Genomic DNA, 24,253 nt, shown 5'->3' on the forward strand with positions numbered 1-24,253 from the left:
TTCTCATCTATGTCGACGACATCATTATCACCGGTGATGATAAGGTAGGTATTTGTGCCACTAAGGCTCTTCTTAACTCTACCTTTGATATTAAGGATTTAGGTGCACTTAAATACTTCCTTGGGATAGAAATTTCTCGCTCTCCGGAGGGATGTTTCTTTCTCAAAGGAAGTATACCCTTGACCTTTTACATGAGACAGGTAAGATGGGAGCCAAACCGGTGTCGACGCCACTTGAGGAAGGTTACCAGGTAAGGCAAAAGGGGGAGAAGCCAACACCCAGTGCTCCAGTTAACAAGTCGCACGAGCCATATGAAGATGTGGGACGCTACCGTAGGCTAGTGGGCAAGCTTATCTATCTCACGATCACGAGACCGGACATATGCAATGCGGTGAACCAAGTCAGTCAACACATGAAGGCTCCAATGAACTTTGACTGGCAAACACTCGAGCAAATCCTATGTTATCTCAAGAGTAGTCCAGGGCGAGGCATTTGGATGGGAAAGAACAACAACACGGAACTTGTCGGCTACTCTGACGCGGACTACGCGGGTGATACAATCGATAGGAGATCCACGACAGGGTATTGTACATTCGTTGGAGGGAATCTAGTAACCTGGAAGTCGAAGAAACAGAAAGTTGTATCTCAATCAAGTGCCGAGTCGGAATATAGGGCTATGAAGAAGCTAACCAACGAGCTCACATGGCTCAAAGGCCTCCTCAAGGATCTTGGACTGGAGTCTGATCAACCAATCACTATGCATTGTAACAATAAGGCGGCGATACACATAGCAACCAACTCGGTCTTCCATGAAAGAACTAAGCATATCGAGGTAGATTGTCATAAAGTGCGAGAAAAGATCGAGGAAGGTGTAGTCTTACCTTGTTACACGCCAAGCAAAGACCAATTGGCGGACATCTTCACAAAGGCCACTAGTCCTCAAATTTGCGAATACATCTCCAGCAAGCTTGGACTAGTAGATCCCACACACCCATGAGAAACTCCTCTAATCCGTAGGGATCATACTCTTTTCCGTAACATGGTTTTGTCCCACGTGCTTTTCTATGTTGAGGTTTTTAATGAGGTGATCCTTTACGGGTTCCAAGCTTAGCCGTTTCACTTGGCTAAGCTTGAGAGAGAGTATTGAGAAAGATAACGTCGAGTGTGATCGGTCTTGTCCGTACAACTGTCCGTACGGTTACGAGTTGGACAGTCCANAGAAGCTAACCAACGAGCTCACATGGCTCAAAGGCCTCCTCAAGGATCTTGGACTGGAGTCTGATCAACCAATCACTATGCATTGTAACAATAAGGCGGCGATACACATAGCAACCAACTCGGTCTTCCATGAAAGAACTAAGCATATCGAGGTAGATTGTCATAAAGTGCGAGAAAAGATCGAGGAAGGTGTAGTCTTACCTTGTTACACGCCAAGCAAAGACCAATTGGCGGACATCTTCACAAAGGCCACTAGTCCTCAAATTTGCGAATACATCTCCAGCAAGCTTGGACTAGTAGATCCCACACACCCATGAGAAACTCCTCTAATCCGTAGGGATCATACTCTTTTCCTTAACATGGTTTTGTCCCACGTGCTTTTCTATGTTGAGGTTTTTAATGAGGTGATCCTTTACGGGTTCCAAGCTTAGCCGTTTCACTTGGCTAAGCTTGAGAGAGAGTATTGAGAAAGATAACGTCGAGTGTGATCGGTCTTGTCCGTACAACTGTCCGTACGGTTACGAGTTGGACAGTCCATACAAGTCCATGAGCCCGATCACCAAGACATGAATAAGAGGCCGAGTTTCTCCTCTACAAAGGCCAAAGAGAAGAAAAGGATCGAGAAGGCATCTGGTAGCCGTTGGAGTCACATGTTTCCTTAAGGGAAACCTCGAGATATCACTATCACTATAGGGAATCGCCCTCTCTCTCTCTCTTTGTGTCAGTATAAAGCTTGTAAAGGGTGTAGCCCTATTCTTATTTTCTATTTAAGGCTTCTAGCCGACATTGTAATACAACTATTCTAATAGAATCTCTTTTCTTCATTATTCTCTTTGTTCAACTTTATCTCTTCCCTACTCTCTCAATGATTTACTCTTACTATACTAAACTCGCAATTCTTCATTCTTGTTCCGCTTAAACTAACAATTGATTCTCCCGGCAGCTGGATTATGCGGCAAAGAAAAAGAGTTCCCCGCAGGCTGAGAAGTACTATGCTGAGACTGTCTCTGCTTTGAAAGCTTTGAACGAAGTTCTTGCCAAGCTGGGTTAATTAAACATTTTAATGTTGTATTTTTCTTGTAAATTATCATCTCATGATTTTTGTTTCTGATGAGTTCTTTGTTGTAAAATATTTTTGTTTTCTTGTTTAATGTAATACAACTAATTGAAATAATTGTTTTGTTATTTTTGTTTATTTAATAATTTATTAAAATTTGATAAGTTTACAAACAATAATTAAAAAAATTATTATTTAAATGATTGAGTAATTTTTTTTGAAGTTTTCTAGTGGAAGGATAATTTTGTTGAAGTTCTAAGTAGATTGCTTTAATTATATGATTAGTTTATATTTGAGCAACTGAAGAGAGTCGCTGGAGCGGAGATGGTCTTATATACTTATATTTGGAAAGGTAAAATATCCGCCACAACTAAAGCATTTTATGTAGTAAGTTATCAAAAGATGTGTGTCAGTTACCGTAAATTTTATAAAGCGGTATATAAATTGTGACGTAGGATGTGATAAGTGTGGGTGTCTAGAGAACGATATTGTTGCAGATAATTTGGCACAAAAATTAAATTGATATCTAACCGCATTATATTATATATAAAAATAATATTTTTTTAGCATTGGTTTACTTGAAATAATCTAATATAATGTAATTGTTAATAAAAATACAAAATATCTTTTTGGATATCTAAATCATTAGACATGTTTTAAGGACAGCAGTAACGTGTTGTAAAACTATTTAGGTTATAACTGTTGTTTATAACCGTAGTAGTTCTCTTTTCACCGAAAGCCAACTTTGACCAAGGATATTGCTTGTAGCGTCACAAGAGAAGGACGTTACATTGCTTACCTTGCATTAGGTTAAGGTGGTCCGTCGTGGCTGCAGGAGAGAATAGACGAGGATCGACGGAGTGGTGAGTGAGGCACTGTTTTCTGTCTATGCTCTCTGTTTTTAACTTGTTGCTTCTGACTTTTGTACTCGTGACCTTTTGTTCACTGAAACGCAGATATTGACATAACAGACAAAAATTTCGAAATGCAAACACGTGTTGGCAAAACAAGAACAGACAAAAAGAACTTATATTCTTCTTCTTTCGTCAAAAACTTGTACTAGTCTGAGATATATAATACAAAATTCGAACAAGAAAGATACAAATATTACGAATGAAAATGATGTCCTTTTTAGGAAAAGGTGGAATGGAAATCTGTTATACTAAAAAGATTAAAAAAAATACTACGAATGATGCAATTTAAAGTCAAATCAATTGATCAATTGGAAAATACAAATGTTTCATTATAGTTATAAGTTGACTGAATGAAATAGTCAAATGTAATACTCCTAGACGTGTGTAAAATTAAAAAAAAAAACTTTCTTGCCATATATGTATATGATCTGTTGATGTGTATTTCTTGAAAAGGTTCAAAGGAGATACAATTGTAGAAAATTCACGTACAAAGCTCACAACTATAAAAATCTTACAAAGCATCTTATGAAGAGAGTATATGGGGAGATTGATTAGAAAGGCTTACACACCAAAAGATTTATCAAACGAAGTTATTAGTAAACAAGAACAACTTTTCAAAAATCTTGTTTTAACGTAGTAAACCATTGTTGAAGAAAGACTTTACCAAGTCCATTTCAGTCTTTTTCAAACACATTCCTATCTCCACACCACCCGATTTATCACGTCTCTCTGCCATCGAGATCGCCTCTCCTTGGTCAATAGAGACAATATCAACCTTAACGGGTCTTCCCCACCCAAAATCCGACTCGTATATTCCCAACCGGGTTGACCCGGCTATAGCCCCAAACTGTGTGCTTCCTCTTTGGAAATGGAAACTGTCCGCTACCTCCTTCACGATCGTCTCTATCTTTCTTGAACTAAATCCTTTGACCAAATCGCTTAGGATTTCAACTGCCGTTATGAACGATCCCTTCTCTTCAGTAAACTCGGCCGCCTTGTGGTCGTAGCTACCCACCGGAAACATGCAGTTTCCAAAGTACGTCGCCGGAAGCGGTGGATCCAACAGCTGTCTAAAATCTCCAACGAACAGTAAACTCACGGATCTCTCTCTGCTTCCTCCACGAGCCTTCACGAAGCAGGTCCACGCGTACGCGTAGGCAACCACGAAAGTTGACAAGTGAAGGCTCGGTGAATCGTTCTTGACTTGCTCTCTAAGTCTCTCTACGTCATTGCGAGAGAGCACGAGCGTGGCCAAGACTACGTCATCTCCGAGTTCTTTTGCGGGAAACGGAGTTAAGCTTCTGATGTTTGTTTTGTCCTCTCTGAGAGATCTCACCGTCGCAATCGTCTTTTCATTGAGTCCGGTCAAATCTTTCAACAATGACCAAGGATAAGATGGAGTTAGATTCTCTGGCAGAGAGATTACGTTCTCGAGTTGCTGTTTACAGATGTGAGCCCAAGCTTTGATGAACATACTTGATGTTTTCCCGTCCAAAACAGCATGGTGTGATGCTACACCAATGGAGAATCCTTGGTTCGGGAAAAACGTGATTTGTGTAGAGAAGGCGGTCGCTGACTCATTTGAAACCGGTAACTTGGGTAGCAAGCTGTGTAACTCGGACACTAGGCGTTGTCCATAGCCAGAAAGATGAGAAAAATCAGCGTTTGTCTCGGCTATGGTCACCAAAACGACGTCGTTTGGAGATACGACAATGCTTGGCTTGGGCTCGTTTTGGTCCCAAGTGATGCTTCCTGAGAGAGGGAGATAGTTGCGGAGGACAAGGGAGAGAGAGAGCGTGAGCTTAGGGAGGATGATGGAGTGGAAGTGCTCATGGGTCGCTTCGGTGAGTTTGTAGAAGAAGACTCGTTTGACTGGGTGAAAGAGTAGCCATGGAAGATCCAAGAACGTTAAAGGGATGACGAGCAAGTCCGAGTAGCCGGCAGGGCTGATTCGGGCAATGTCAATGATGTGTAGCGTCATTGGTGAGGAAGAACCGAATAAGGTAACAAGATTGATTTTCTTTTTTTTTTTTGGTAAGAAGGTAACAAGATTGATTGGAGTTATCAACTGAAACCTAACGCAAATGATATATATATATATATATATATATATATATATATATATATATATAATGCCCCAAAACCAATAGCAAAAGTAAATCATTTTAATATGATGTCGGTATGGTTATATGATCAATACAATACTAATAATATGATATAATATAAAGAAATAAATAATAATAAAAAGTATGAGAGAAAACTAAGAATTTGGGAAGAGACACACAACAACGTGTAATTGGTTTAAATTTTAAACTAGATTAGGACCCATGGTACGGAGAAATTCTTTTGTTTATATTATAATTTTAGAAAAATATATAATTTATATGATTGTTTTTAAAAGTTTTTTTAGATAAAATATTATGCAATAAAATCATATGCTAAATATGATTGCTTGTAAAAAACACCTATTTTATAAGTTTTAGATTTTTAACTTTGTAATTTTATGTATGAGAAATGGTTATGTTTGTTGTTCGTTTTTTTTTTTTTTGAACATGTTTGGTGAAAGTTTTAATATATATGATCTGTGCTTAGGTAAAATTTTATTTTCAACTGCATAATAAGATCTCGGAAATCAGGATTAAGTGTAATAAATTGTCAAGATTTTTTTTTTATGCCTAGTAGTATATTTTTATGCCTAACAATATATATTTTGTAACAATACATGAAATATTAAAGGTTTTTCTTAGAAATTGTATAAATCAATGGAATATTCTCTTTAAAAAGATTTTTTAGAATATTCTTAAGTGTATTCATATAGCTCACGGATTGACCAATTAATCTATGATTTTTTTGTAACCAACCTATATTTAATATATAACATATTTTGTAACCAACTTATAAAAATTACATAGTCTATAAAAAAAGTTGTGTACTTCTGTTTTATTATATAGGAGATAAATAATTAAATTACATAATTGATATTAATTTTATTATATAAATTTTGGTTTTCAAAATTAGTCATTAACAAAGATTTTGACAGGTGTCAAATTATCAATTTGATATTTTGACATGTGTCAAAAAAATATTTAGAAAGAAAAAATTAACAATCTATATAAATTGTAAAAAAAAATTTTAAATTAGTCTTTAATGTGATCATGACATATGTCAACCTATCTAATCCTTGGTTTTCTCTCGACAATAGATCCTTTCTCATGCACCTACTTATCCCTCCACATGAACAACAACAAAAAAGGAACATAAAAGAAATCAATCCACACATCTCATAAAAAACGAATTACACAAATTTTAATATTTATATAAACCATTTTCCCGTATTCACTTTGAACAAGAAGGATTGATGAGAAAAAGCGAGACAATACAAGCAGAAAAACCCCAACACGTCACATCAACGCTCTGACCTCTTTTTCCTGTGCTTCACACACCAAAGCAAGCACCAAACCAAGCAAAGCTCTTTCCTTTGACATCTTACTTGATCTCAAAAACCCAAAAGTCTTTCTCTCTTCTCTAAGGAACACGAAACACAAGTCTCTGCCACAAAACAACCAGGGGCATCGACATTTAAGAAGAGAAGTTTAGTGTTTTTAAAAATTAGACTAAACCGATCCAAAAGACTAAACCAACAATCCTAATAATTAGGTCTACACGGTATCTACACGGTATCATCACCCTTAATATTGATTGACACCTACCAATTTTGGGTTCGGAACGTTACACTTTACAACATTTAAATCCTAATAACTCTATCTAAATACACAAAATAACACTAGCCGACTTTCATATATAAGATATCAATTTCACGACCAATTTTTTTAGTATTTAATCTCAGAAATTTTATTTTAAAAAAAAATTTAATCCACCATTCCACCTAGTTCCAACCAAAAAACATTAAGAAAGTAAATGAGAGAAGTTTACTTAAAAAGAGAAGTTTATATATATCAGTATCATAACAATTTCACAACTGATTGGTTTTGGTAATTAAATTTAACAACTTTGTTATAGGAAAAAAAAAAACACTCCACGTAAATAACGGACTGAAACCACTATGAAACGACAAACTCAACGAAACATAAAAAATCAAACATTGTTTAAAAATTGGATTCTCCAGTTCTTCGACAAACGTATCAGCATAACCACTCAACAATCCAGGATTAACCAAGGTTTCCTTCAGTATCTCATGATTCCTCTTCACTAGACTCCCAATCTCACTATTTTTATCCATCACAGATTTGATCGCATCCCTCAAACCCTCCTTCGAGAACCAACCTGTTGTCTCATCTCTCTCTACTTTCACAGAGACCTCGAGTTCTTCGGTTAACAATCTCGTTGTGAGAAATTGATCAGCTAATTGTGGAATAAACACAATCTGGCAATCACTAACCAAAGTCTCCCACATCGAACCGAACCTAAAATGCTTTACAAAGCAACCTACTGATTGATGAGACAATATTGTAAGCATGAAGGTTTTTGAGTACTATAATGCTGGTCTGTAGGACTCTGGAAGATTGGTTCGTGCGTTTAAGCAGCAACAGACATTGGATGACGTGACTATATTAATGGAGATTCTTTGATTGGAGCACAAGATATATGCATATCTGCATAGAAGATTTGGACTTATCCTTATTAAGAAAGTAGGTCATGGGATGTATCCTATATATTTTTTTATCAAGACAAACATGTTGTTTGGCCGTTTGGAGATTTTCATAGAGTTTTGAGCAAAAATAAGCTTTTAGGTTCTTTTGTAATTTTGGATAGATTAAGAATTGGTCAGTGACAAGGTCATTTAGCTGTGTGTAAAACTGATTAAACACTCCTTGTAAGGTTGTTTAAGTGATTCTTAATAAGAGAAAAAGTTCTTTTCGTTACTGTCTACATCTCGTTTTTACAAATATCAAAGGTTATTCCACCCATTCTCCCCAAACAATAAATGAGTGGCAAACGCACAATACACTACTGAGCATGGTTCGAATCCGTTTAACCAATTATTCCATCGATCTTCTAGCTGTTTACCATTCTTGCCTTGTGGCTCAGGTAATATCGGACCGGTTAAGAGAACTTTTCTCTGACATTCTCTCTCGATGAAATCACAAAATGTACCTTCGATCTCTGCGCATGTCCTTATGGCGATTACGTCAGAATTCTTAAGGCATGTGGTGACTCGATCAAAGAGAAATTTGCGGGTGTTCGCGAAGAATGAGTAGACATTAGCGTCATGTCCACGTAATGCTACTTTCGATGAAGGATAACCTGGCGGAGGAGAACCTAATTCGGCACCAGGTGCAAGAAACATAGATACAAAAGCTGCGGATACGATTTGGTAACTGACACTTTTGATTCCTAGTTCTTTCGCCATTTCTGGAATCCAGTCAACATAATCGAAGAAGATTAGGTCAGGTTTCAAATCACGAATCTCAGCTTCGATCTGTCCGCGTAAAAGATCCATGGCATCAGCGAGGACTCTCTTAGATGAGTTTGGTAGATCTGAGGTTGTCTCTGCGCCAACAGGGAGACCATCAACATGGGGAAGAGTAACATAGTAGAAGTAAATGTTGTCTGGGAACAAACTGAGAGCTTCGACCTGTTTAAGAGCTTTCTTGGGAGACAAGAAAGTAACCATATGACCTTTCTCAGCTAATTTGTTAGCTAGATGAAGATACGGAATCATATGACCAAAACCAAACCATGGGTAAAGAAAAGCATGAAACTTTGACCCCATTTTCCTTTCCCCAAAATTGTTACAGCCCAAAACGAGATATTTGAATCTTCGAGAGAAGCAAACGAAAGAAATATTTTGTTCTTAGTGATTTTTTTTTCAAAATAGTGTTAAGTCTTAAAGACAAATGGCAATGTGATGTACTTTCTGTCTCTAATAAATTGATGTTTTGACATTTTTACACATATTAAGTAAAAATTATTTTTTTGTTTGTAAATTAATTTATAATTTTTTTTTATAGATGGAAATTTAGCATGCCATATAGGAAAAAGCATAAAGCAGAAAAATTATTTTAGTTTTTCATGTTTACAAAATCAATTTTTAGGAATAAAAATAAATCCTATAACATCAATCTTTTAGGAACGGAAAGTAATTTTAACAACATGTCATTTTCTATGAAGTGTCTTCTCAATTTAGAGTAGAAATACATATATTCACCAAGATAGAAATTTAACTAACATAGGAACAAACCAGAGCTCGATCTATATAAGTGTTTTGTATAGATCGATCTGTACCAATAACAGTCCGGGTTCATGATTACGGATCAGTAAAGAAACGTAGATACTTTTATCATAATCATAAAGCATCCACAAAACATTTCCCATAAACCTCGTACAAAATAACACAAATCATATATATAAAAATATAAAAGTAGAGTTTCAGTCTCTCCTTATTGGTCCACTTGGCAATGCAATTTTAACAAAAAAAAAATTTATATTAAAACACAAATTTAAAACAATTAATTTTTACATTTAACTCACATATAAAACTGAAATCTTTATAGCTTCTCCCTATAAATTATGCATTAACTTTATTTCTCCACTAAGTTGTATTAATCAATTGTATTAAAACAAAACAATAAATTAGAATTGTAACTCTCATTTTTCTAAATGTAATTTTTCATCATTTCTCTTCCTATAAATACTCATTATCTTATTCTCTTAGTCTATCACTCTTTCATTCTCTCATTTTCTTCCACTACTCTCAAATCTCTTTTTTGTTTTGTTTTGTTTTTTTTTGTATTTTTATAATCATTTTGTCTTGCAATCACAAGTTCCATTTCCATTCCTTAACTCCATGGTTAAACTATAATATATGTTGTCCTATTTGTAGGAATAACAACATACTTATTTAATTTATTTAAAAGAGCAGATGATTAAACGAAATAAACATTTCTTCAAATTTTAATTCAATCAGTGAGTGTAAAACTTTTACATTGAAGTTCATAAAATCATATAAGAAAACTAAAATACTATATCACTTCAAATTTGGAAGGAAACACTTGATATTCCTTTTAAAAAAGTCAAGACACATATAAAAATTTATTAATATTTAACTCACTTTAAAGACATTAAAGGTCATTTAACTCAAAAATAACTTCTATCCAATAATTTCATACATTCCTCCCACAAATAAATATATATATATATATATATATATGTTCAAGATTGTATTTAAATATTACATAATTTTTTAGTTAGCTAAATTTATAGTCACATATATACAATATATATACATAAGAATTTATATTACTTATTAACACCATAATTCGACCCATTATTTGCTTAACTCAATATTGGTTTCAAAGCCAACTAAAGAAAAACAGAAACGATCTTATTGATATTAGACCAAAACATGGGCATACAAACATAATCACTTACACGGAAGATATTTTTAAAAAATAACTTATTATTGCAACATCAACGTATGAATAGTTTACATAAGCAGTTAATTAGAAAATCTATAATACAATAAATGTATTGGAAACAATATTAGTCAATGATAAGATTGGATCCTCAAAAGCAAGAAACAACTTCTTCATAATTTATAAAAAATAAACGCCACAATTATACACATCTGAACGAAATGGTATAAATATATAGTGTATAAATAAAAGTGACGGCAAAGCCCGTATATGTCTAATTAAAACAAAATAATACAAAAGAGAAAACAAAAAAGACCAAAAAAAAACAAGAAAGTGCCAACTACACCACAACCCACGCGTTGCGTGGGGAAGCACCTAGTATAAACAAAAGAAAAGAAAATCACACAAACTTTAGAATCTCAATTCTCCATACCCAAGATCCTAGAGAACCATTTCTAAACCATTTTGAAATAGAGAAAGAAATATATCCATCTCACATTTCTTCAAACAGAAGCCGATCTCCACACCACCGGGCTCATCCCTCCTCTCCGACATAGAAATTGCCTCGTTTCGGTCGATGGAAACAATCTCACTGTTACAAGGTTTCCCCCAGCCGAAATCTGACCCGTATAGACCAAACTGGTTCGAACCAGCTACTGACCCTGCCTGTGTACCCGGTTCCACACTCTTTGTTCCATCAATGTACAACTTGCAAATTGTTTCAATCTCTTGTGAACCAATACTTCTTACGGAATCACTTAGAATTTCAACTGCGTTGACATATCCATCTTCTTCCAAAAATACTTTCGCTTTGTAGCCAAAGCAACCGATGGGGAACACGCAGTTCCCGAAATACGTATCAGGAACAGGTGGATCTAACCGGTTCCTATAATCAGCAACAAAGATGAAACGCACTGGTCTGTTCACATCTCCCCCACGCGTCTTCACCAAGCATGTCCAAAGATACGCGTTGGCGACAACGAACGTGGACAAGTGAAGCTCAAGATGAGAGCGAGTTGACTCCCTTTTGGCTCGCTCCCTAAGCTTCTCTATATTCTCTTGAGTTAACTCCAGCGTGACCCGGACTACGTCGGGGCTGATCTCCTCGATAGGAGGCAGCTTCAATGATTTGAAGCTATCTTTCTCATTTGACAAATATGACAAGAGTTCCAACACTTTTGCATCGAGACCTGCAGGAACATTGATAACCGTACGATCCAAAAACGGAGTTAAATCATTTGGTAAATCCATGGCTCCATGTTTACATATGTGAGCCCATGATTTGATAAACATAACCATTGTTTTGCCGTCCATACTAGAATGATGAGCTGCTATACCAATACAAAACCCTTGGTTAGGAAACAACGTGACTTGCAATGAAACAAGAGACGTTGAGTCACCAAAAACCGAAGATTTGGGCAACAAAACGCGTATCTCGGTCTCAGGACGTAGCCCTTTTCCGGAGATATAGGAAAAATCAGCATCGCTCTCGGTAACTGTCAATGAGACAGAGTCGTGGGGAGAGACGACGATGTGTGGCTTAGGATCTTGTGGATCCCACGTGAGGCGGCCTGCGAGCGGGAGGTAGTGACGAAGGACGAGAGAGAGAGAGTGCTCAAGCTTGGGGAGGATCACAGAGTGGAAGGCCTCGGGCGATGAGCATGTATTGAGTTTGTAGAAGATGACTCTTTCGGTTGGATGAAATTTTAACCACCGTAAGTCGAAGAACGTGAGTGGGTAAATAAGTGGGTCGGATGAGCCATGAGAGGAGTTTCTTGCTGGGTTGACTTGGGAGATCTTGGTTATCTTTAACGCCATTGATGAAGATTAGGCTGCTCATCAGCTCTCTCAAGGTCGGATATAAACAAGATTTGTGTCTTATATAATAAGTATATCACGGTAGATCCACCTTTCCCGCAAAATAAAACTTTATTAATTTACAAATCAAATAACTATATCAAGTGGAGTGAAATAATATTATAACATGTGTTTGGTAAGGAATTTGTTGAGATTGTTAGTTCTGATTCAATTCTAGGTTGATGATGGTTTGGTTCTAAACCGGAAATTAAGGAGTTAAGTTGCTGGTTATCTCTGGTTTGGTAATTGCTGATTAAACCGGAGAAAAGGAGATTAACATGAAGTCTCCAACTGCAGTGGAGAGTTTATGAATATGACTGAAACGTTGCGTTTCATAAAGTCTAAGTCTTCTTCTTCAATCTCATTAGAATCTATCTCTAAGTCTTCTGTTATCGTTATCGAGAAAGAGAGAGAGGTTGTTAGAGAGAGAGAGATTCACTATTGTTGTAAAAGCTCGGTTCTGAGCTTTAACCTTTCCTCATAGTGAATTTGCCGGATTGATTCGGCCCCAGACGTAGGTGTAATCACATCGATTGCACTGAACTGGGTTAACAATTGTGCTTCGCGTTTCTTGTTCTTTACTTTACAAAGTTCTTGAGCTGAATTCGATTAGGTTTAGAGAAGTGCTTGAAGTTACTTTCAGGTGTGAATTCTAACAAAGTGGTATCAGAGAGTAGGTTCTTCTCCTAGATCTGATCGATGGCGGTAGCGACGGCGCGAGTTGAGATTAAGATGTTCAATGGTGATAGCGACTTCTCGCTATGGAAGATTCGGATCTTGGCACAGCTTGGGATTCTTGGTTTAAAGAACATTCTCACCGATTTCAAGCTGACCAAGACAGTTCGGTTAACAAAAGAAGAAGAAAAGAAGATTGCCACAGAAGAATCATCGGACTCCTCCTTATCACAGACTAAAGAGGTTCCAGATCCAGTCAAGATCGATCAATCGCAACAAGCTTTGACACTAATCATAAATCATGTTGGGGATAAGGTTCTGCGAAAGGTAAATCATTGTGAGACAGCTGCAGAGATGTGGGCTTTGCTCAATAAGTTGTACATGGAAACCTCTTTGCCAAATAGGATCTATGTGCAGTTGAACTTTTATTCCTTCAAGATGGTTGATGCTCAGACTATAGATCAGAATGTAGACGACTTCTTGAAGATTGTTGCAAAGTTAGGGAGCTTGGAGATTCAGGTTACTGAAGAAGTTCAAGCAATATTGTTGTTAAATTCCTTGCCATCTAGCTACAGTCAGCTTAAGCATACGCTTAAGTATGGTAACAAGAGTCTGTCACTTCAGGATGTGATTTCATCCGCTAAGTCTCTGGAAAGGGAGCTTGCCGAGTCAAAAGAGTCTGAGAAGGGATCGTCTGCAGCACTGTACACAACAGAGAGAGGCAGACCACAGACTAGAGGCCAACAGAATGGCTCTAAGAGAAGAGGTAGAAGCAGGTCAAACTCCAAGACGAAAGTCACGTGTTGGTTCTGCAAGAAGGAAGGGCATGTTAAGAAGGACTGTTATGCCAGGAAGCGAAAGTTTGAAAGTGAGGGTCAGAACGAAGCTGGAGTTATAACAGAAAAGTTGGTATTCTCAAAGGCTCTTAGTGTCAACAATCAGCTGGTAAGAGACTTGTGGATTCTGGATTCTGGGTGTACATCTCACATGACGTCAAGGAGAGATTGGTTCTGTAGTTTTCAAGAGAATGGAGAAACAACCATTCTGTATGGTGACAATCGAGCTGTGGTATCACAGGGAATAGGTTCTATTCGTGTTAACATACAAGGAGGTTCAATCAAAGTGTTGAACAACGTTAAATATGTTCCGGACTTGAGGCGAAATCTGATTTCGACAGGTACTCTTGACAGACTAGGATATAAGCATGAAGGTGGAGACGGCAAGGTGAGGTATTTCAAAAATGGGAAAACAGCTTTGTCAGGGAGTCTGAACAATGGTCTGTACATCCTGAATGGTGAGACTGTTATGAGTGAGAATTGCAACACTGAGAATGTGAAAGACAGTACTGTGTTGTGGCATAGCAGGCTTGGACATTTAAGTCTTAATGGTATGAGAGTGCTATATGAGAAAGGGCTATTGCAGAAGAAAGATGTCACTAACTTGGAGTTTTGTGAGCACTGTGTAATGGGAAAATCTAAGAAGTTGAGCTTCAATGTGGGTAGACACGATACTGAGGATGCATTGGGATATGTTCATGCGGATTTGTGGGGTTCACCGAATGTGACTCCATCACTGTCAGGTAAGCAATATTTCTTGTCTATCATTGATGATAAAACTCGCAAGGTATGGCTTATGTTTCTCAAGACAAAGGATGAAACATTTGACCGGTTTTGTGAGTGGAAAGAATTAGTTGAGAATCAGATTGGTAAGAAGGTAAAGGTCCACAGAACAGACAATGGATTGGAGTTTTGCAATCTGAAGTTCGATGAATATTGTAAGAAGCATGGTATTGAGAGACATCGGACTTGCACCTACACTCCAGAGCAAAACGGAGTTGTAGAGAGGATTAATCGAACACTTATGGAGAAGGTAAGGTGTTTGTTGAATGAGTCTGGGTTAGAAGAACGTTTCTGGGCTGAAGCAGCAGCCACTGCAGCCTATCTTGTAAATAGGTCCCCTGCATCTGCGATTGATCACAATGTGCCTGAAGAGCTGTGGCTAAACAAGAAGCCAGGATATAAGCACTTGAGAAGATTTGGTTCTGTTCCTTATGTGCATCAAGATCAGGGAAGGCTCAAACCTAGAGCATTGAAAGGAGTGTTTCTAGGTTATCCACAAGGCACAAAAGGCTATAAGGTGTGGCTACTTGAAGAATTAAAGTGTGTGATTAGTCGCAATGTTGTATTTCACGAAGAGGTGTTGTATAAGGATCTCTTCAGTAAAGATGGTGAAGAGAAGGTTGCGGATGTAAAGAAGGATGATAAGACCATGACAGAGATTAAGAAGGAAGGTAAGTTGATTGGAGAGAGTTCTAATGGAGGTGGAGCTACAATAGTTGATGAGAGTGATACAGATACTGATTCAGATTACTTTGAGCCTGAAGGTGAAGTAGAGGCTCCAAGGAGTTCTCCGAGTTTCAGAAACTATCAGTTAGCTAGAGACCGTGTTAGAAGAGAAATCAAGGCTCCACTGAAGTTTTCTGATTACTTGCAATTTGCTTTTGCACTTATGACTGCAGAAGAAATCATATGCGAAGATCCTCAGTGCTATCATGAAGCAAAGGAGGATAAGTACAGTAAAGAATGGGATGCAGGTATGGGTGAGGAAATGAACTCATTGAAGAAGAATGAGACCTTTGATGTGGTGGATAGACCAATTGATCAGAAGGTTATTAGTTGTAGATGGCTTTATAAAAAGAAGCCAGGTATTCCAGGGGTAGAACCTGAGAGGTTTAAGGCCAGATTGGTGGCTAGAGGCTTTACACAAAGGATAGGGATTGACTATCAAGAGGTATTTGCACCTGTGGTGAAGCACATATCAATCACATATCAATCAGGACTTTGTTGTCATTGGTGGTTCAAGATGATTTAGAACTGGAGCAGATGGATGTCAAGACAGCCTTCTTGCATGGTGAACTTGATCAACCAATTTACATGGAACAACCCGAAGGTTATGAGGTAGATCCAGGTAAGAATCAAGTTTGTTTGTTGAAGAAATCCCTTTACGGTTTGAAACAGACTCCCAGGCAGTGGAACAAGAAGTTTAATGCATTCATGATGAAACAAGAGTTCAACCGGACTGAGCATGAATCTTGTGTGTATGCAAAAGAGGTAAATCCTGGTGAAATCATTTACTTGCTACTGTATGTAGATGATATGCTATTAGCTGCTAAGAGTAAGGAAGAGATAAGTAGATTGAAAAAGGCTTTGAGCTTAGAGTTTTAGATGAAGGATATGGGACCTGCTAGTAGGATTTTGGGAATTGATATAATTCGAAATCGAGAAGAAGGAGTTCTGTATTTGTCTCATTCTGGTTATTTGGAAAAAGTATTGAGTCGGTTTAACATGAGTAAGGCTCATGAGACAGATACTCCGGTTGGAACACATTTCAAGTTGATGTCTGTGAAGAATGATCGCGAGTGTGTTGATTTGAAGAAGGTTCCATATGCAAGTGCCATTGGAAGTATTATGTACTTGATGGTGGGTACAAGACCTGACATAGCTCAGGCTATTGGTCTGTTAAGTAGATTCATGAAGAAACCTGGGAAGATTCATTGGGAAGTAGTGAAGTGGTTACTGAGGTATCTAAGAGGCTCTAGTGGTTTGAATTTGGTTTTCACGAAAGGGAAAAAGCTGGAGATTCAAGGTTTCAGTGACTCAGACTATGCTGGAGACAGGGATCGGAAAAGATCTACCAGTGGTTATGTGTTTACAGTTGGTGGGAATACTGTCAGCTGGAAGTCAAGCTTGCAGTCAGTTGTGACCTTGTCAAGCACAGAGGCTGAGTATATTGCACTCACAGAAGCTGTTAAAGAAGCATTATGGCTTAAGGGGCTTCTGGAAGACATGGGTTATGAACAAGAGAAGGTCACGGTTTGGTGTGATTCACAGTCTGCGATACGTTTGTCAAAGCAATACGTTTCATGAGCGAACAAAACATATTGCAACTAAGTATAACTTCATCAGGGACATTGTTGAGTCTGGAGAGGTTGAGGTTCTGAAGATTCATACATCAAGGAATCCTGCGGATGCTTACTAAAGGCATTCCGGTTAAGAAGTTTGATGAAGCTTTAGATTTTCTAAAGCTAATCAAGTGAGATGAAGTGCATCTCAGCTGAAGGTTAAATCCAAGTAAGTGCAAGTTCATGGTTTGAGGAAAGGGGAATTGAATCAAGGTGGAGTGTTGAGATTGTAAGTTCTGATTCAATTCTGGGTTGATGATGGTTTGGTTCTAAACCGGAAATTAAGGAGTTGAGTTGCTGGTTATCTCTGGTTTGGTAATTGCTGACTAAACCGGAGAAAAGGAGATTAACATAAAGTCTCCAACTGCAGTGGAGAGTTTATGAATATGACTGAAACGTTGCGTTTCATAAAGTCTAAGTCTTGTTCTTCAATCTCATTAGAATCTATCTCTAAGTCTTCTCTTATTGTTATCGAGAGAGAGAGATTCACCATTGTTGTAAAAGCTCGGTTCTGAGCTATAACCTTTCCTCATAGTGAATTTGCCGGATTGATTCGGCCCCAGACGTAGGTGTAATCACATCGATTGCACTGAACTGGGTTAACAATTGTGCTTCGCGTTTCTTGTTCTTTACTTTACAAAGTTCTTGAGCTGAATTCCATTAGGTTTAGAGAAGTGCTTGAAGTTACTTTCAGGTGTGAATTCTAACAGAATTTTTAATAAATTTTGTGATGGAATTTAAACTATTATATAGATGCTTCAGTATCAATGTAGTGAACTTCCCACAATTTTAAGATGGCTTTTCTTAAAAATATGTTGGATAACTGCTTTAATTCAACTTTGTTTTTACCTCAAATTAACTTTATGTCAAGTAGACAAAGTTTAAAAATTCTGCAAAGGAAAATGTTACGTCGACCAAGAGGCAAGCCGCAAGAGCATATGTGATTTGATAAACCTAACCATTGTTTTGCCGTCCATACTAGAATGATGAGCTGCTATACCAATACAAAACCCTTGGTTAGGAAATAACGTGACTTGCAATGAAACAAGAGACGTTGAGTCACCAAAAACCGAAGATTTTGGCACCAAAGCGCGTATATCGGTCTCAGGACGTAGCCCTTTTCCGGAGATACAGGAAAAATCAGCATCGCTCTCGGCAACTGTCAATGAGACAGAGTCGTGGGGAGAGACGACGATATGTGGCTTAGGATCTTGTGGATCCCACGTGAGGCGGCCTGCGAGTGGGAGGTAGTGACGAAGGACGAGAGAGAGAGGGTGCTCAAGCTTGGGGAGGAACACAGAGTAGAAGGACTCGGGGGATGAGTATGTATTGAGTTTGTAGAAGATGACTCTTTCGGTTGGATGAAACTTCAACCACCGTAAGTCGAAGAACGTGAGTGGGTAAATAAGTGAGTCGGATGAGTCATGAGAGGCGTTTCTTCCTGGGTTGACTTGGGAGATCTTGGTTATCTTTAACGCCATTGATGATGGAGTTTAGGCAGCTTAGCTCTCTCTAGATCGGATATAAACAACTTTTGTGTCTTTGCTTTGGTCACAAAAAGAAAATATATATTTATAAATAAACCTTTCTTAATTCATCGGTCCTATATAATATATATCACGGTAGATCCATGTTTCCTGCAAAATCAAACTTTTATTAATTTACAAATCAAATAACTATATCAAGTGGAGTGAAATAATATTATACCTCCAGATTCAAACCAGCTAGTAACATGTGTTTGGTAAGGAATTTTTAATAAATTTTGTGATGGAATTTTAACTGTTATAGAGATGCTTCACTGCTTCAGTATCAATGTAGTGAAATTCCCACAATTTTAGGATGGCTTTTCTTACAAATATATTCGATAACCGCTTTAATTCAACTTTGTTTTTTCACCTCAAATTAACTTTCTGTCAAGTAGACAAAGTTTAAAAAATGTTACGTCGACCAAGAGGCAAGCCGCAAGAGCATATGTGATTAGTTTAAAAGCATGCAGAATTTCTGTCGGTTTGTGACAGTCAGTTTTATTTTAAAGGTTTGTGACAGTCGTTTTTAAGTACTGTATGTTGTATTTGAGAGATGCGCAGGACTCAAATTGTAGAGTTCTTTTGGAGTTAGGCACACCAACTCGGTTGAGTTTGGAGATTTTGTCACTGATCGGAAATCTGACTTTAATAAAGGGATTAGGCTATCCCTGCAAAAAGTTGATCATCACTTGTAAATTGAAAGCTGGGTCGGCAATTGTGAAGATTATCGATCACCACACGGTCTTCCGGAAGAGCCTACGATAAGCAACAACAACGCTAAATACATGATACTATTATGTCTAAATCATAATTAGCAGAGATATAAAAGTGTCCATCTCCCTTTTTTTTTTCTCTTTTTTTTCTTCTCTTTTATTATTTCTCTAAATCATTTATTTTCGTATTCATTTTTTAATTATATTTTTAAAAATCTTAAATCTAAACTAGCTTCTCCAGTCTGAGAGCTCCATCCTTCAGCTCCAGTTACTACTACACCACAAAATTCTTCTTCCTACATATCCATATTAGCAACCAGTTTTCTTTTGAATTTTTTAGCTGCAGGTCCTTCCTATATAACATAAACAAAGGAGTGTAAGACACTGATCGCTCTTTTCTATAAGAGCTGAGCATACAACAAAACAAAGTAGCAAACTGAAACCAGTTTATACAACCTAAAGAAAGCTCCACAACCTCTCAGTACCATATGCAAAACATTCAAGAAGAATGCTTTTTCAAAACCGGAGAAAGCTAGAAGAGACTGATCAAAAGAACAAGCATATATATATAGCATAAACAAGTACCTCTATCCGTTGCTTCCACCAATCATATGGCATCTCCAACCTTCCCATATCATCATACCTGAGAAATCATCAAAAGCCAAACAAAAAGTGTTAAACAAGAAACTTTTTCACTTTCCAATTACTTAAACAGAGACAATGAAGCCATAAAGCTACTAAACTCGTCTGTCTTGATGCAGACGACAAACAGAGTGCCAAAACAACCTAGAAATTATGAAAGATGGTGGAAAGATTCACAACAGACATTCAAAGCCACAAAAAAAAAACTGATCTTGATTTAGACTCACGGTTTTAAAGTTATGACAAATTCCAAACACATAACGCGAATGACACAACCCTGCGAACAGTCAACTTTGGAAGCAATTTCCCATCAAACCAAATGGATCCATGATATGGTCAAATTGTAATATCCTTATGGTACTAACAGCCTTGCAGTTGTAATACTCTAGGGGTCGAATCCATAGAGACTCTAGTTCACACAATAGACTTATTTCTCTTTTAATTATGCTAAATCAAAAAATTAAATGAAAAACAATGCAAAAACAGAATTAAAAGTGTTGTAAATTCAAAGGATCAAAGAACTAGGCTTAGGGAAATTCTCAAGAATTTATGGAATATTAAATCAATCAATAAATTAGGATTCAAGCAATTAAGATCAGATCTAGAACTCTAAACACTTTTGTAAAATAAATCATATATCACTGTAAATATTATCTAAATTTAAAACTAGAAAATCCAAATCTCTTTGTAAAATTCAAGGTTAAAAATCAGCTTTGAAAACAGGTTTAGATTGTTCACAAAATTACTAAATCAAATCTCTTTGCAAGAAGTAATTTTGCTCATCAAAAGGTTTTATCAGGAAAATCAATTATATTCTCATATCAATTTATTTTTCTAGGTATTAATTCTAGGTGATCAACCAAGAATTAATATGAAAAACAACCTAAGATGAAGATCATAGAAGATAATGAATCCTAAAATTAACAGATCTAATAAACCATAAAAACCCTATGAAAAACCCTAAACCTAACAAGCAAACTACTCATACATGTTTAATGAAGAACAAAACATCTTTTCTGAAAAATAAGCAATTGATATTAAGAAGTAAGAAGGGAGTTCAAGAATCTTCTCTCTACATATGAAATCATATCTGTTTCTCCCAAAAGCTCTCAATCAAAATGGTGGCTGGAATCAAAATTGCTAGAAAATAACTTTGGTCTAAACAATGATCATAAAAAATCCTATAAATACTCTAAAACACGTCTTGGGCCTTAATTGCAAATAAGGGAAACTTGCACAAATTTTGTAAATATTCTAAAGCTTGTGGAGAAAACATCCGATAGGCTTGTGGCAGCTGCATCGATCGATGCTTTGGTTGCATCGGTCGATGCATACTCTTAAACTCGTCTCCCAGCTTCGTTGATCAGCCTTCATGCTTTGATTATGCTCCAAATTATCCTCTTTAGCTCCTTAGTGTTCCATCCATGCCAATGAGTACCTAAACCTATAATGACTCAAAAACAACCTAGAAAAAAAATCAAAAAATTCAAAAAGCACACTTATACCATGATTAAAAACCACAAAAACCATGATATGTCAACTCCCCCAGACTTAGCCTTTGCTTGCCCTCAAGCAAAACAGAAACTTAAACATGTGAAAGAGATTTGAAAACATGGAATTCACTCAACTGCAGGTAACTGTTTTTCGCACTCTTCATCGCCTTGATCTTCAGAACTTACTTCTTATACTATGTCAATTGAAAAGCATCAACATTCCTTACTCAAATCCCACAATCCTGTGGAATCTCTGATCTCACCATTGTTATCTCATTAAATAAATTAAAGCAAGTACAGATGAGTTCTTACCTTGGTGTATTGATCAGTGGCATATGGACTCTCTTCAGGCCAAGACATTCTTCATACATCTCCTTTCCTCTCCCTTTTCTCACTTCCAATTTTTTTTTTTAAATCAAAGGTGTAAGCGAATACCGGAGTCAACGGTAATTTACCTACCTCTTGCTTCCAAGATTTGTGTGATCATTTGATTCAAGAGTAGAATAATGGGATCACAGGTAATTTACCTAACCCTCTAAACTGATCCAAATCATCTCATCTTTTATTTTTTTCTTTCTCTTTTTTTTTTAAACAAAGCTCTCAGGAAAAATCTTTTAAACTTAAATAAGGGAGAGGAGTACCATTTTTTTTCTTTTCTGAAGTCTTACTTGTCAGGTATGAACAAGGAGTCAAGTTCTATGAACATCAATCTCCTTGATGAGGTAAAAAGAAAAACGCAGAAATTACCTTAGGCTTTTGTGGATTATGTTGGAAATTTGGATGTCTTTGGTTCACTGGCCAGCCGTTGGATTTTTCATTAGTCGGATTCTAGATTCAATCTGCAGCATTAATCAACCAAGGCAGTACACTAAAAAGAAAAACCATAGTTCCCAACAAAAATTTTGACTCAATAAAACAGTTTTTTTTTTTTCTGACTCTCAAAAACAAAGATGTAGTTAGTAGCTGCCTCCCCAGACTTAAACAACACTGTCCCCAGTGTTATCAAGTAAGAGATTGGTGAAGAAAAATAAACAAAAACGAATAAGTATTGAAATTGTAAACAAAAACATGTTACCAATCCAGATGTTCTGTGTCGACCAATGCTGATGGTGTGTCAGTCGATGCACTCTGCAGAATGCAGAGAGTTTGAACATTACTCCTGAGTTAGCTGCAATTAGTTGTGTTCCTCTCAATCCGTGGATGCTAGCACTGCTATAAATCACTCAAACACAAGATTAAACGCAACATGATAGATAGAAGTTCAGAATTCAATACAAATTCAAACTGACTCAAAGCAAGAATAAAAGTGACTCAATTTAAATGGAAAAGAAAAACCTAAGAGTGGGTTGCCTCCTACTAAGCGCTTGTTTTCAGTCATTAGCTTGACTGTGTTGAAGCTCAGGCGTCCGGTGGATCGGAACATGGCAATGAATGCTTTCGAGAGAATGTCCTCTTCATCCAAGGTGGTGTGTAGGCAATAGGTTCATTAGATCTGACAAGGATGTGAGGAACAGAACCAGGGCGGGTCTGAGGTATGGGTGGCTTTCTTGTAGGTCCTGCAAAATCATCAAGAGAAGAAACAAGCGCTCTACCATAATCTCGTGGCTTGGTTAACTGCAAAACAGTGTGTGTACCTTTGAAATTCTTATTGATGAATGGAGAAGGTTTGGGTGAAGAAGATGCATACCTTGGCTTTACATGTGGCTTCTGAACTGTGGAATGGTGAGATTTCAGCTTTACAACTGGTCTAGGACTTGCAGCTAAGGAATCAACTCGAGAATCTGTGATTTTGGACAAGTTCAGGTTGAATCGTGGAGGTGTGTCGATCGATGCTACAGCTGCATCGATCGATGCTGAGCCTGCAACTCGTGTTTCTTCAACGATTCTGCAACTTTCCTCAGCAATCCGTGTTTCCATTACAAAAACATCATCTATAAGCGACTTGTCATGGATCAGAACCTCATCATGGTCTCTAGTACTGATTAGATGATCTCCACTCCAATCTTCAAGCTTAACAGCTTGCTTGCTCACTTTCTCAGCAGTCTCCAACTCTTTGACATACCCAGCAGTAATGTCTCCATGAAGCTCTATGAGCGGATCATCATTAGAAGCAATTTCCATAGAAAATGTATGACCATCAATAGTGGGAGCTCTTCCCAGCTTGTCCATCTCAAAATTCATAACCAAATCATCTACATTCAGAGCTATGTGTCCCTTCTTCACATCAATGATGGCACCAGCTGTAGCTAGGAATGAGCGTCCTAAGATGAGAGGATCACTAGGCTCTTTGTCATATTCCAGAACCACAAAGTCAGTGGGAATCATGCAATCTCCAATCTTGATTGGAATATCCTCTAAAACACCTTCAGGAATACTTCTGGATTGATCAGCTAAGATAAGAGAGATCTTAGTTGGCTTGAAATTTGTCATCCCAAGTCTCACAGCAACAGAATGTGGCATCAAGTTGATACTAGAACCAGGATCGTAAAGAGAGTGAGCAAACTGTTCTACAGAGATAGAGCAATCAAGTACAAAGCTTCCAGGATCTGGTAACTTCTCTGCAATCCTACTCTGAATCATTGCACTCACTTCCTTAGAGAGAACCGCTTCCTGCTTCCGTTCCTTCTTCCTCGGTGGAGGCTGCTTCAACAGAATCGCGCTGACATCCTTGGTTAGCAGAGCTCCTTCCTCAGGATTCAAACCATTAGTAATCATTCTCTTCACATACCGCTTAATCCCATGAGAAAACTTCACTGCATCAATCAAAGGCATCTCAATCATCACCTTGTCCATCATAGCCTTGCATCTAGCTTCTTCAATC

At 37.4% G+C, this 24,253-nt stretch overlaps 4 protein-coding genes across 4 annotated transcripts; all 4 read right to left on the reverse strand.

The window, feature by feature from the left end:
• Positions 3,660–5,244, reverse strand: LOC104710799 (phenolic glucoside malonyltransferase 2). Its single transcript, XM_010427457.1, has one exon. It carries the CDS (start codon positions 5,168–5,170, stop codon positions 3,818–3,820), a length of 1,353 nt encoding a protein of 450 aa, XP_010425759.1. The 5' UTR covers positions 5,171–5,244; the 3' UTR covers positions 3,660–3,817.
• LOC104715150 (UDP-glycosyltransferase 79B4) lies at positions 7,059–8,923 on the reverse strand. Its single transcript, XM_019229899.1, has 5 exons — positions 8,305–8,923; positions 8,115–8,226; positions 7,742–7,802; positions 7,291–7,681; positions 7,059–7,075 (listed from the first exon to the last, which is right to left on the reverse strand). The coding sequence occupies exons 1-5, from the start codon at positions 8,921–8,923 to the stop codon at positions 7,059–7,061; spliced, it is 1,200 nt and encodes a 399-aa protein (XP_019085444.1).
• On the reverse strand, positions 10,912–12,395 carry LOC104710800 (BAHD acyltransferase At3g29680-like). The gene has a single exon (XM_010427458.2). It carries the CDS (start codon positions 12,381–12,383, stop codon positions 11,007–11,009), a length of 1,377 nt encoding a protein of 458 aa, XP_010425760.1. The 5' UTR covers positions 12,384–12,395; the 3' UTR covers positions 10,912–11,006.
• Positions 17,964–18,539, reverse strand: LOC104715151 (BAHD acyltransferase At3g29680-like). The gene has a single exon (XM_010432590.1). The coding sequence runs from the start codon at positions 18,537–18,539 to the stop codon at positions 17,964–17,966; it is 576 nt and encodes a 191-aa protein (XP_010430892.1).

Source organism: Camelina sativa, chromosome 9 (genome assembly GCF_000633955.1).
Source record: "Camelina sativa cultivar DH55 chromosome 9, Cs, whole genome shotgun sequence".
Classification (NCBI taxonomy): domain Eukaryota; kingdom Viridiplantae; phylum Streptophyta; class Magnoliopsida; order Brassicales; family Brassicaceae; genus Camelina; species Camelina sativa.

Excerpts from the sequence above, each read along its gene's own strand:
- LOC104715150 (XM_019229899.1), bottom strand. The coding sequence starts at position 8,923 with ATGGGGTCAAAGTTTCATGCTTTTCTTTACCCATGGTTTGGTTTTGGT. Across the intron at positions 8,227-8,304 it reads GACATGCGCAGAGATCGAAG|GCAAGAATGGTAAACAGCTA; the intron begins GTACATTTTGTG and ends CTGAGCCACAAG. Across the intron at positions 7,682-7,741 it reads ATATAGTCACGTCATCCAAT|TACTCAAAAACCTTCATGCT; the intron begins GTCTGTTGCTGC and ends CCAGCATTATAG.
- LOC104710799 (XM_010427457.1), bottom strand. The coding sequence starts at position 5,170 with ATGACGCTACACATCATTGACATTGCCCGAATCAGCCCTGCCGGCTAC.
- LOC104715151 (XM_010432590.1), bottom strand. The coding sequence starts at position 18,539 with ATGGCGTTAAAGATAACCAAGATCTCCCAAGTCAACCCAGGAAGAAAC.
- LOC104710800 (XM_010427458.2), bottom strand. The coding sequence starts at position 12,383 with ATGGCGTTAAAGATAACCAAGATCTCCCAAGTCAACCCAGCAAGAAAC.